This window comes from Trichomycterus rosablanca, chromosome 17 (assembly GCF_030014385.1).
Source record: "Trichomycterus rosablanca isolate fTriRos1 chromosome 17, fTriRos1.hap1, whole genome shotgun sequence".
NCBI lineage: Eukaryota > Metazoa > Chordata > Actinopteri > Siluriformes > Trichomycteridae > Trichomycterus > Trichomycterus rosablanca.
In genome coordinates this window covers 14,349,335-14,363,808 of record NC_086004.1, presented here as the reverse complement: position 1 = coordinate 14,363,808, position 14,474 = coordinate 14,349,335, and the positions used below count along the sequence as shown (strand labels likewise).

General features: G+C 37.6%; 1 protein-coding gene across 1 annotated transcript; it reads left to right on the top strand.

Moving 5' to 3' along the window:
- Positions 1–218: 218 nt before the first annotated feature.
- LOC134331076 (complement factor H-like) lies at positions 219–12,810 on the top strand. Its single transcript, XM_063012332.1, has 9 exons — positions 219–313; positions 495–701; positions 1,839–1,944; positions 2,024–2,100; positions 2,913–3,104; positions 6,274–6,465; positions 9,767–9,958; positions 10,052–10,231; positions 11,900–12,810. The coding sequence occupies exons 1-9, from the start codon at positions 247–249 to the stop codon at positions 12,094–12,096; spliced, it is 1,410 nt and encodes a 469-aa protein (XP_062868402.1). The 5' UTR covers positions 219–246; the 3' UTR covers positions 12,097–12,810.
- Positions 12,811–14,474: the final 1,664 nt, after the last annotated feature.

Here is a 14,474-nt window from a genome sequence, read left to right as displayed (position 1 = left end):
TCACTTAGCTTTGTAAGCATGGATTTTGTCTAACATGTAAATGATTGTCAATGTTTGACCGTCACTGAAGATGACAAATAATTCTCTGTAGAACAGTTAATCATTAACTACCTGAGAACAACATTTTTTCCTATTTCCAAATATTGACCGTAAGTTCTGATTCATGTACACAGAAATGGGCAGGTCTGAGTTTAGAAATACTGAGGCTGAAATGTTACTCTGTCAGTAAACTTGTTTTTTTGAAGAATGGAGCCAAGTCTAATTGTCCTATTCCTTTTTAACTTTGTCAGGGTTTTTGCTTTATCAAGTGACGGTAGGACTTAATTTATAGTATTATTTATAGTATTAATACTATTATGAATAGTATTATGCTGGCATTTTACTGTTTCTTTATTCTATTTAAAAAAACATGCTATTAACATTAAATAAGGCTCAAAATACATATGAACACTAATAAAATAATATTACTAAAAGTATTGTGGTTATTGCAACAGATGGTGTCATCCGATTGTCTGATCAGTCAGCCTGTCCAAAGGTGCTCCCTCAAGTCGAAAATGCAAAGGTTTCTAATTCTTCTCTAAAGAGCATATATACTCAGGGAGATAAATTAACCTACAGTTGTCAGGAAGGATATACAGGAAGAATCACTTTTATTTGTGATGGGCACACATGGGTGAAGACTCGAAAAACTGAATGTTCACGTAAGTATATAATTTTCTTGTATAGAAAGTATTTTGTGTAAGTTTAGGGATTTTTCTTTTCAGTCCTGACCCAAACTTTCAATATCCAGATTTCTGTTTTTAATTCTTAACAAGTTGTATTGTGGAAAATGGAAAACTTCACACACCCCTGGTTTAAAAGTAAAGTATGCATTTTAGTAGTGTTTAGATTTAAATACAGTGATATAAAAATAATTGAACCCCTCTTGATTTCCTCTATTTTTGAATATGTGTTACATTAGATGAGGCATAGCATTTCTACACTGACTCTATATTTTATCAGCTCCACTTATCATATAGGAGCACTTTGTAGTTCTACAATTACTGACTGTAGTCCATCTGTTTCTCTACATACTTTTTTTAGCCTGCTTTCACCTTGTTCTTCAATGGTCAGGATGATTCTCAGCACTGCAGTGACAATGACATGGTGGTGATGTGTTGGTGTGTGTTGTGCTGGTATGAGTGGATCAGACACAGCAGCACTACTGGAGTTTTTAAATACACTCTATTAGACACTCCTACCTGGTTGGTCCACCTTGTGGATGTAAAGTCAGAGACAATCACTCATCTATTGCTGCTGTTTGAGTTGGTCATCTTCTAGACCCAATGGGTGCTGTTAGCTGGATATTTTTGGTTGGTGGACTATTCTCAGTCCAGCAGTGACAGTGAGGTGTTAAAAAAATTACATCAGCATTGCTGTGTCTTATCCACTCATACCAGCACAACACACACTAACACACCACCACCATGTCAGTGTCACTGCAGAGCTGAGAATGACCCACCACCCATATAATACCTACTCTGTGGTGGTCCTGGAGCTAAAAAAAAAAAAAAAATGGACAGTGAGTCCATTTTCAGAATTTTATATTCCTGTCATTTTATATATTTTTTTTCTTTTGTTTTTTAATTGAATTCAGTTAATTGTTTCATTTTATAACTAAGATGGCAGTTAATTTATTTTAAGGCCAGTTGATGTTTGGCAATTTTTTTCATGTAATATATAATATTTCTGAAATGTTTTAAAATTAGAATTATATAATAGTAAACCTGTCATATAGTAAACCTGGCATATTTTATTAAATTATATCTAATTGTAGTTTTGTCTTTCAATTTTAAAAGGTAAGCGTTGTGAACTTCCTAGTGACATTCCGAATGGCAATTTTATGATAGTGAATGGCACTGATTTTGTTTATGGAACCACTATCAAATACATATGCAAAAAAGGGTGAGTGCAAGCATCTACTCTGAAATAATTGTGATATGTTCAAATTCCACAACACTTTCTTATCTAAAATTGTTTTTAGCTACCACATGGTGAATTTGGTAGACACTAGAACATGTTTGGCTGGTGGCTGGAGCAACCGCTTGCCTGAGTGTAAAGGTAACAAAGTATGTTTTTTATATAATAAGACTTCTTGTGTAAATGTGTGTTTAGGATTTTTACTTTACAATAATTATGAACCTGTTTTAATTCTAACTATTTGATATTGAAGCTATTTTAATAGTTAACTTTGTAACAAAAAGATTCAAACTAAATATACTGTACATTTAGTGTGCTCTTTCTTATGTTGATATAATTGTAACTGAGGGAGTATGATGGGGTGAACTGCACTTAAAACTTGCCATTGCTTTCTTAACATTAGGGTTCTTGCCTTATATATGACATGGCTTTTTTAATAAAATAAAAAAAATGAAACATGCTTTTACTGTTCCTTTAGTGTAAGGAGTTTAGCAAAAAAGACAAGCAAAATGATAAATAGCAGCAAAACTGACTAGTTGTAAGGACTTATCTGATGTCATTTTCTCTTTTATGTTGCCTAAAGTGACAATGCATTTATAGAATGACCGTTTGTTCGCATATCTAATTTGGCACAGTTTGCACGCTGGATGCCAATCCTGATGCAACTCACTAAGGGTGCACTGATATGTGTCTTCCCAATGGCTAGGTTTATAAAATGGCATGCATTTTCTGAGTTTGTGAACCCAGCCCAGGATTAGGCCCCCTTGAACTCAGGCACTGCTGTTACCAGCAGTGTTGCTAACATTATGCTCACTATTTATTTTATAGAAGAACGGAGATGAAAAATAACCTAATTGTACTCAGTTACAATTATATCCAAAAGAGCAGCATTAAAAATTAACATTTCTATATTCCATGAGCAATATATTAAAACAGTGCTTTCTTTTTTTTAGAATTGTCATGTATTCCACCTGAAACTGATAGGAACATCACAGTTGATGGAATTTATAATTATGATAGCCCAATACGACCTGGACATACGTTACAATTCAGATGTAATAGCCCTGAACTTAATCTAGACGGACCTAATGAAATCACATGCAATGAAAATGGAGACTGGAGTGACTCATTTCCCAGATGTGTAGGTAAGATTCTGAGTGACTGTAGTTTAATAGTAAATAAAAAAATATTTGTTCAGTATTAAAATTAGTTATAGGATGGTAAACAAGTCTTTTTAGTCATTGCAAGTCTTTGCCAGTTATTGCAAAATAACATATACTGTAAATAATTGTGTGTTTCTACAATGTCAAACAGTTATATTTAACTCCTCAATGTCTTGGAACTCTTCTTATACTAATTGCCACTACTTCTGAGATGCCAGTATTAACAAAATATCCTGCTGTTCTAAAGTACTACATCATTAGAGTTAAAAATCCTTATTTTCTTTTTTTCTATATAGCAACGATATATATACACTGATCAGCCACAACATTAAAACCACTGACAGGTGAAGTGAATATTTACATGATACATCTAGTGATGCACTAGGACACATCTTCAGTAATAGTGCCTGGGGTCATAGGGTGTTTTGCGTCTTTCAATTACAGACACCCTCACCCAGGCAACCCGACCGTGAGTGATCAGTTCCCAGCCTGTGTCCAAGTAGCAATAGCCCACTGTTTGTCCCTCCTAATCCACAACCATCTTGAAGCTTTCTCTGCTGCTTCTGAAGCTTGTCTGATGGCTTTCTGCCAGTGCTGTTCAGGATGCTATACACTTTGCAAAGTGACCTTCCTGCAAAGCCCCTCGCCCCTACTTCAATAGGCAAGCACCATGCCCACCACCCCCTTCTGTGGCACTCCTCCACCAGCTTCATGTATTTGCCTCTCTTCCATTCGTTGGCCTCCTCTATCTGTTCTTTCCAAGGTACTGTCAACTCCAGTATGACCACCTGCTTTATCATATCTGTAACCAGCACAATATCTCGCCTAAGAGTGGTTTTGATGATGTTCTCTGGGAATTTAAGTTGCTTGCCCAGGTCCACCCTCAGTTGCCAGTGTGCATGTGCTGTGCCTAGGAGGCCTGCTTGAGTTCTTGGCTTGGGTTTGGGATGTTCGCCAGGGGGTCTATGGCACTTGGCCTGGTCGATGGCGCTACAGATGTGCTCAGCTATTACCTTCAGCACGTGGTCATGTCGCCAACGGAAACGCCCTTCCCCAAGTGCTTTAGGACAGCTGCTCAGGATGTGCTCCAGTGTAAGGTGACATGAATAACATAGATTATCTTGTTGCAATGACACATCAAGGGATGGAATATTTAAGGCAACAAGTGAAGAGCCAGTTCTTGAAGTTGCTGCATTGTAACCAGATTAAGGATCTGAGCCAAATTGTGATAGCTATACGACTAGGCCAGAGCATCTCCAAAATGGTAGGTCTTGTGGAGTGTACCTGGTATGCAATAGTTGGTACCCACTAAAAATAGGTCCAAAATAACAATAGGATCCTGTGCACCCTAGGCTCAATTTTAACAATATGGATGTGGGTTTTTATTTTTCAGATGTTGGTCATTGTCCTGTTGCATAACATAGTTAACTTTAAGCTTTATTTTACAGACAGAGGTCTTATATTTTTGTTTTAGTATAAGTTTCTATCATGCATTCCTTTTTAATACATTTTATTTTACTTAATTTCCATATTATAGAAAATGAACCCAGTCGTTTTCTGTGGTTGTAAAATAAGTAGCAAAGTGTAAAGTTCATGCTGCCACTTTTAGTTAATAGTGCCTTTTTAGCAGGGGGGAATGATCAGGGCCCTCGATATATTCTAAAAAACATGACATACACATTATGTGACACACTATATTGCCAAAAGTATTTGCCCGTCTGCCTTCACATGCATATGAAATTGAGTGACATCCTATTCTTAATCCATAGGGTTTAATATGATGTCAGCCACCCTTTGCAGTTATAACAGCTTCAACTCTTCTAGGAAGGCTTTCCACAAGGTTTAGGAGTGTGTTTATGGGAATTTATGACCATTCTTCCAGAAGCACATTTGTGAGGTCAGAGACTGATGTTGGACGAGAAGGCCTGGCTCACAGTCTCCGCTCTAACTCATCCCAAAGGTGTTCTATCAGGTTGAGGTCAGGACTCTGTGCAGGCCAGTCAAGTTCTTCCACACCAAACTCGCTCATCCATGTCTTTATGGATCTTGCTTTGTGCATTGGTGCACAGTCATGTTGGAACAGAAAGGGGCCATCCCCATACTGTTCACACAAAGTTGGGAGCATGAAATTGTTCAAAATCTCTTGGTATGCTGAAGCATTAAGAGTTCCTTTCACTGGAACTAAGGGGCCAAGCCCAACTCCTGAAAAACAACCCCACACCATAATACCCCCTCCACCCAACTTTACACTTGGTACAATGCAATCAGACAAGTACCGTTCTCATGGCAACCAAACCCAGACTCGTCCAGCGTGATTTATCATTCCAGAGAATGTCCAGTGGGGGCGCGCTTTGCATTGCGCTTGGTGATGTAAGTCCTGGATGCAGCTACTCGGCTATGGAAACCCATTCCATGAAACTCTCTACACACTGTTCTTGAGCTAATCTGAAAGCCACATGAAGTTTGGAGGTCTGTAGCGACCTCTGCCACTATGTGCCTCAGCATCCACTGACACTGCTCTGAGCTCCTGAGAGCGACCCATTCTTTTACAAATGTTTGTAGAAGCAGTCTGCATGCCTAGGTGCTTGGTTTTATACACCTGTGGCCATGAAAGTGATTGGAACACCTAAATTCAATGATTTGGAATACTTTTGGCAATATAGTGTATAATAATATAATATACTAATTGTTTAGTTTTATTCTTATCTACTCATAAAAAATAACTAACATGTAAACAAATACAAATCTAAGCAAATAAATCCTTAAATACTGCCTATTCAGTTTGTGTTGTAATATGAGGGGTTAAATTAAAAGCCTGTCTCTGATATTGCTAGCTGGTAATTGGTGTTCTAGCTATAAATCTTCAGGAGAAGCAATTTAATTTAATAAGGGAACAATTTCAAGTGACAGTAACGTTGACCAATCATATTGTCCTTCTTAATTGGTTAGCTCTGTTATCCCTAACTTCATGACAAGTATTTTTCTTTGTATTCTGGTGCTGGGATTTCCCACACATTTTTGTTTTACAATGATAACAAACTGTTCTCAAATATTTAGAGGGGGTTAGAGGGACTGAGGTTTTAGAGTCATGGCTTGCTACCACTTTTTCAAAGGGTTCTGAATGATTTACAATGTTTTTTTCCAATGACAGAAACCATTTGTGAGATTGAAGAGATTCAAAATCAAGTGTCTGTGGTTGGACTGCCAAAAAATGATGCATCTATGAAGTATGGACACAAATTACAGTTCTACTGCCCCCAACTCGACATGGTTTTAAGTGGAAGCAAGGAAGTCAGCTGCTCAGCTGGAGGAAAATGGAGCCACCCTTTTCCTATTTGTGAAGGTATCTGCAGCTATTAAACCAAGTTATTCAGATATTTTTAACATTCTGTAAATGACGTTGAATGACACAATCTGAAAGTGCCCTGTGTCCTCAAGCTATCCTAATTACAAGTCAGCTACCCAGAAATAAACCAGATACTGCATACCATATTACATACAGTTCTAATGTAAGTGTACTACCAATACTGTCTTACTATTCAAGTACATCTGCAAGTGTACAGTATGTATTTTACAATACAGCTTTTTGTTTACTTTATCCAATAAGCATGTCATCTTACTAGCTGCTGATACACATACTTAAATTGGTTACTAAGCATCTAATATACAGTGTATCACAAAAGTGAGTACACCCCTCACATTTCTGCAGATATTTAAGTATATCTTTTCATGGACAACACTGACAAAATGACACTTTGACACAATGAAAAGTAGTCTGTGTGCAGCTTATAAAAAAGGGTAAATTTATTCTTCCCTCAAAATAACTCAATATACAGCCATTAATGTCTAAACCACTGGCAACAAAAGTGAGTACACCCCTTAGTGAAAGTTCCTGAAGTGTCAATATTTTGTGTGGCCACCATTATTTCCCAGAACTGCCTTAACTCTCCTGGGCATGGAGTTTACCAGAGCTTCACAGGTTGCCACTGGAATGCTTTTCCACTCCTCCATGACGACATCACGGAGCTGGCGGATATTCGAGACTTTGCGCTCCTCCACCTTCCGCTTGAGGATGCCCCAAAGATGTTCTATTGGGTTTAGGTCTGGAGACATGCTTGGCCAGTCCATCACCTTTACCCTCAGCCTCTTCAATAAAGCAGTGGTCGTCTTAGAGGTGTGTTTGGGGTCATTATCATGCTGGAACACTGCCCTGCGACCCAGTTTCTGGAGGGAGGGGATCATGCTCTGCTTCAGTATTTCACAGTACATATTGGAGTTCATGTGTCCCTCAATGAAATGTAACTCCCCAACACCTGCTGCACTCATGCAGCCCCAGACCAATGGCATTCCCACCACCATGCTTGACTGTAGGCATGACACACTTATCTTTGTACTCCTCACCTGATTGCCGCCACACATGCTTGAGACCATATGAACCAAACAAATTAATCGTGGTCTCATCAGACCATAGGACATGGTTCCAGTAATCCATGTCCTTTGTTGACATGTCTTCAGCAAACTGTTTGCAGGCTTTCTTGTGTAGAGACTTCAGAAGAGGCTTCCTTCTGGGGTGACAGCCATGCAGACCAATTTGATGTAGTGTGCGGCGTATGGTCTGAGCACTGACAGGCTGACCCCCCACCTTTTCAATCTCTGCAGGAATGCTGACAGCACTCCTGCGCCTATCTTTCAAAGACAGCAGTTGGATGTGACGCTGAGCACGTGCACTCAGCTTCTTTGGACGACCAACGCGAGGTCTGTTCTGAGTGGACCCTGCTCTTTTAAAACACTGGATGATCTTGGCCACTGTGCTGCAGCTCAGTTTCAGGGTGTTGGCAATCTTCTTGTAGCCTTGGCCATCTTCATGTAGCGCAACAATTCGTCTTTTAAGATCCTCAGAGAGTTCTTTGCCATGAGGTGCCATGTTGGAACTTTCAGTGACCAGTATGAGAGAGTGTGAGAGCTGTACTACTAAATTGAACACACCTGCTCCCTATGCACACCTGAGACCTAGTAACACTAACGAGTCACATGACATTTTGGAGGGAAAATGACAAGCAGTGCTCAATTTGGACATTTAGGGGTGTAGTCTCTTAGGGGTGTACTCACTTTTGTTGCCGGTGGTTTAGACATTAATGGCTGTATATTGAGTTATTTTGAGGGAAGAATAAATTTACACTGTTATATAAGCTGCACACAGACTACTTTTCATTGTGTCAATGTGTCATTTTGTCAGTGTTGTCCCATGAAAAGATATACTTAAATATCTGCAGAAATGTGAGGGGTGTACTCACTTTTGTGATACACTGTATATATATTCAGTGTATAAGTTGGTTAGTTTTCACTGGTTTTCATGCTAAGTCTCAATTACATTCTATGGTCAGTAATTTAATAGTTGCCAAACATGTCAAAGTATAATGATTATGAGTTTTTTTGTGGTAAGGCCAGCACATACCTAAGCAAACTTGCTACCTAAATGCTAATACAAACCTTGTAAGTTTTAGGTCATGGAATCTAATGTTTGTGTGTACCAAACAGAGATGTTTACAAGTCACAAAATACGAGTCCAAGTGAAGTCACGAGTCTTTAGGCTACAATCCAAGTCAAGTCACGAGTCAATAAACAAAACATACATTGGAAATGTAGCGTAGATATAAACAAATAATATGTAAGTTCAGATAAAAAACAACAACAGATTAGCAACTGTATTTTGCCATTTTACTTAGTGTCTTTACTTTCCTAGTCATTGTGCAAATGAATGTAATTTCCATAACAAGAAGGTACCAGTTAAAGGCTTAAACTGATACGTTTTGTTTTCATTGCAAAACAAAAGCGTGCAATGAATCACGGCACAGCTGCTAAAATCCAAAACACAGCAAAAAAATCATAACCACTGCTTACCTTAGCTTATGTTCTTCCAGATGCTATTAAATGTATAACTGTGTGTTGTCCCATTAGGAATATAATCCGTTATTTTGTAAATGTTTGCTTATAATTAAAAACCTCCAAACTTTTCCCGATTGTTAAGTAAAACACAAACTCATTAGAAAGCCAATCAAGCGTTTCATTAAAACATCATCTGTGTGACGCAAACTGAATAAATGCAAATAACAGCATTTTTACTAAAAAATAAAATCAGAAGGTCTGATTGGTTCAGAAAGTCTTTCAACCATTAGCGCCAATTCTGTAGGAGCGTTCCATTCACCCCAGTTGTTCCTGTGAAGTGCACTACACAGGCTATTTCACCATTTTAAGTGAGATTCCAATCCAAAGGTAACGAAAAAATTCAAATGAAGTGAACTTCAAACTGTGTAGCGAGCGACGCTTCAGCACTACGTCTAAAGCTGGCTGTAACATATATATGTAATTATCACACAAACCTAATGTTAATAATGCTGATGCTAGGGACTCTTTTACGAGTTGTTTACGAGTCAATTTTTGTGAGTCATGAGTGAAGTCCAAGTCATTTGAAACAAGTCCGAGTCGAGTCTGAAGTCACCATCTCTGGTACCAAAGTGTATGTAAGCAATATATTTTATAAAAATAAATGTACAATGTACTTACAGAGATGTTTTTATTTAAAGCAGTGTAATATTTAACTCAGTTAATCTGTTTGTCTATCTTCTTTCTCTCTTCTTTCACAGAGATTATTTGCAAGGAGGAGAAACTCATTAATATTAGAATTGTCAATGGATTCCCAGGCATAGTGCCACCTTTTAAACCCCAACATACTTTACATTTCCAATGTATTAACAGTAGGTTCATCATGAGGGGAGAGTCATCGGTTACATGCAGATTTGATGGAAAATGGAGCAGTCCATACCCTACATGTTCAGGTGCAAACACAAGACATTAGTTAAACTGTGCTTGATCAACTACCAAATTGGTAAAATATAATACACTAGCTGCATGTTTTTGTGTGTTAACAGCAAGAGATACATGTGAGCCTCCTCCAGTTTTTGAATTTGCAGTGTTGACTACTTTGCTGAAATCCTTTTACAACAGTGGTGAAACCATTTCATACTCATGTCCCCAATTCTATACTATGACTGGGAATCCCACCCTTACCTGCCATCAAGGAAAATGGAATGGAATGCTAAAGTGTTTAAGTAGGTAACAGTATATGACTCACATTGTTACATTAAATTTGCAATAAGGTTTTAAATCAGATGCTGTTTTCGCTGTAAGAAAAAAAGATGTAACCAAGCAAATAACACAAACATTTACTTATTTACTTACTCAAACCTACAGACCTAAAGAGAATCCAAAGTATAAAACATCTCACCTTACATTATTAATTCGTTGTCTAAAATAAGAAGGATCCTAAATGGGATGCCCTTGACCTAACAATACTTCTCCATTCCTGGTTCAAAGTGGCTGGAAAATTCTAACAGTCACTCAAGCTATGGGATTTGACTTTCATTTAACTGGTAAAGAGGACCTGGTGATGTTCTTCAGCACTCTCCTGTGATTTAGTGAAGCACTTCAACTTAAAGTCAACCACACAGTTGCCTCCCAACATAATGGTTGAATGGTCTTTTGAGACCTTGAAGCCTGGCACAACCTCCTCCTCCTATGAATAAATGGTCTGGCATTTTATTCCAGTGAAGACCAGTCTCATCGAATTGAATACATTGAATATCTGTTCTGGAACAAAATGTGTATCTACTGCAGGCCTCAGTCACTCCCTTCCTGACCCTGAGACACAGCCATTCATGTCTGTAGCTGCCCAGCTGACCAGTGTGATTAGTATAATTAATAAAATTTCTATTTTTATATAACGTAGTCTTTGTCCCTCACTGTGGAAGTAATTGAAAGTTAGTGTAGGGATATTTAATACTAAATAGTGTTTTCTAATAACTTATTCAGGTCAGTGTTCCATACAGTTTATGTCTGTTTGTTTTACTAATATGAAGTTAGGTACTCTTAAACCCTAAGGACACGATTTATTTGTAAAGGAAACTGAAGTAAACAACAGTGTGGCCTTACACTAGTCAAAGCACTGCTTTATTAGTAAGTGTACCAGATGTGCTACAGTTGTGGTAATTGCTCATTACCATGTTTATTTATTTATTGGATGTCATGTACGTTCTATAACTATGAAACCACCATCTAGGACAGGGCGATATGACTAAAGTGTTTCCCTGACTCAGCTGCAGTGGATGATGTTTGAGATGATGAAATATTTGTGAGGTAGATTTAAGTGTGTGTGATGAACATGGTGAAAACTGCACATGTGTACCTGCTCTCACACACACACACACAGAGCGAGTTAAACAGTTCTCTTGAGCTGTTTTAATGGTAATCTGGGTATCCAAAGCATACTCAGTATAACAAATATGGTCATTTTTAATATTGTGTAAAAAATAATATCGAATATATCAATATTTGTGATATACCATCCAGCCCTACTACCATCTAACTTATGCTTGAATGAAGTATCATTTTAGCTTTGTTGCTTTGTTTATGCAGTTATTAATTTAAAGGTCAATGAGCAGTATATGTGAACCGTAAAGTCAGTGTAGTCAATGTTTACATTTTAAATGGCAAAAAGTAAGATAGATTATGATTTTTATTTTAGTTTTAGTATTTTGATAAATCCAAATGTCAGGTAATGGGAGGATATTTAGAAAATTTGTAAATGCCTGAACTACAGGTGTGCAATTAAAAAGCCAAAATGAACATAGAATTTCATAATTTAGCTGTTTCCCTAAAAGTGGATTTTGTTTTCACTATTAATTCATTAATGAATTGTTTCATGTTACATTGTATTTCAGAACCATGCATTTTAAGCATAGAACAGATGGATACCTATAACATACAGCAATATTATGGACAAAAGAGAATAATGTACTCAGCTCATGGACAGTACATTAGATTTGCATGCCAGGATGGAACATATGCAAGAAGCAATGTCAATGACTTTTATCAGCCATGCAGTGATGGACATATGCAGTTACCTTATTGTCAGTAAATCAACTCAGGCTACTACTAAATTAAAACTATGTCAGAATGGTAATGTTTTAAAGATAAATAATGTTAAATGTAATAAGATCTATGTACTACACGATTATTTGAGTGAATATTTTAAGGATAAGATCTTAAATGCTATTTGATGACTTTTTGAATAACTACCATAATAACACCAATAAAAAAGGTTACAGTACCTAGAGAAAATCATTCATTCCTATCGAACTATTTGCATTTTGTCACATTATACCATGAAAATGAAAGTAAATAAGGCAAGTTTTCCAGCTGTATTATAATAATTTAGTAAAAATCAAAACTTGATTTGGATAAGTGATTGGCCCCTTATAGTACCCATTACAAATTTATGTCCAACCAATCACCTTTCAAATCACACATCGGGTGGCACGTGGGTATCACTGTCGCCTCACGGCAAGAAGGTCCTGGGTTCGATCCCAAGGTGGGGTGGTCTGCGTCCTTTCTGTGTGGAGTTTGCATGTTCTTCCCGTGTCTGCGTGGGTTTACTCTGGGTGCTCCGGTTTCCTTCCACAGTGCAAGACATGCAAGTGAGGTGAATTGGAGACACTAAATTGCCCATGACTGTGTTCGATATAACCTTGTAAACCGATGAATCTTGTGTAACTACCGTTTCTGTCGTGAATGTAACTGAAGGGTGTAAAACATGATGTTAAAATCCTAATAAACAAACAAACAAACCAAATCACACATCAGTGTAATTTATCCATACCTGACATTAATTCTCAGAATAAAACCAGCTGTTCCCCAAGAATTCCACTACCAGTACTGCATGGTAACACAGAAATTCACCATGGTTGTGCAAAAGGTATCACAAAAGCTTTTTGATAAAGTTGTGAAAAGTTAGGAGAGGGATACAAAACATAACTCTCCATCCGAGTACTGTTCAGAACATTAACAAGTAGAAGGTATCGCACCACCAACACCTTGCAAAATCTGACCGTCCCTCTAAGGTGGATTACAAGCCAGGAGGATATTGATCAGGGAAGCTACTTAGAGACCAATGACAACTTTAAAGGACTTACAAGTGTGTAATAATATGGCACAAAACTAAATGTACACAGGGTTTATGTCCACATTATCAAATTCTCAAGTGCTCCATGTGTTTATGGCATTCCGTACAGAAAGCAAAGTGCTTAAACTTATAGCAGAAATAAAATAGTTAGGTAGGCACGTCTCTTTAAGTCCAACGTACAGTAAAGACAGGATGAGCCCTGATTCTTACCTACACATTCACTCGAAATGTACTTCAAATTCTAAGCGATGTAAACAAAATGGTAGGTGTTAAGGCGGATTCACATGAGAAGCTTTTTGTGCTTTGAGCGCCGCGGCAACCGCAAAAATTGCGAGCCCAACACAGCAAAAGTGTGTGCCATCTGTTGCTTCTCACGTGAATGGGCCCTAAACTGAACTCGGTAAGAAATACGATCTCGCGATTAAGTAGCTGAATGAAACAATATAGACGTGCAACACAAGTAGTGCTAAGGGAAATCATATGAATGATTATATGAATGGAAACATTGTAGAAATTAAAAGGGATAATTTATAAATATTTTAAATATATTTATAACAATGAGTCAATTTAAAATAATGACATCCGCGCATTTTTAGCGTCAATGTCATCAATTAGGTTGACCAATCGCGGCAGATAAGATATAAAAGTGACTAGTGACTTCAAATGTGTATGAAAATTTTCTAAAATATTCAAATATTTTCTAAAAATATGAACAAATGTAAAATTTGATGCTTGTAACACCTGTTACAGAGGCATGTTTACCACAGTATTACATCAACTTTCCTAATTTGCCTTTTTAATAATTTGTGAACTAAGGATACTAATTGTGGTAATTTTGCTAGTGGAACTTTTGCCTATTTTCTGGCAAAAATTCTTGCCCATTATCCGTGGTTGCTGTTGTCCGATGTTCTATATTTGCACCTAATACCATGGACACACTGCATGACTTTCTCAGTTGTCAGATTGCTGTACTGTTTACAGTATACAACTGGATCTTTTGTAATCTGGAATCTATAGGTTGTAGTGTGCAAGCCACAACATGACTGATCAACCATAGGGGGTCACACGTTAAACACTCTTTTACTAGGAGGAATCGCCAACAAGGCTGTCTGGCCTCCCAAGCTATCTTTTATAGCTGTACTGTCCTCACTGTGCGGTGGCTTCACTTTTAAACTTTTGTTATGCAGTTTGTGGTGCTGAGAAACGCTGAGAATCAGCTTCTCCGGGAGAGTCGAAAACATTCAATGTAAAAAAGCTTAATGTACTACAAGATGACCTAGGAACAGTAAACTTCTCTCAATTATTATTGATTATATTGCTCTGTACTACTTAAA

What these genes read in the sequence shown, in the direction of transcription:
- LOC134331076 (XM_063012332.1), top strand. Translation starts at nt 247, where the DNA reads ATGGAGCCAAGTCTAATTGTCCTATTCCTTTTTAACTTTGTCAGGGTT. An exon ending in TCGAAAAACTGAATGTTCAC is followed by an intron (nt 702 to 1,838) that starts GTAAGTATATAA and finishes CAATTTTAAAAG; the next exon opens with GTAAGCGTTGTGAACTTCCT. An exon ending in TCCATACCCTACATGTTCAG is followed by an intron (nt 9,959 to 10,051) that starts GTGCAAACACAA and finishes GTGTGTTAACAG; the next exon opens with CAAGAGATACATGTGAGCCT.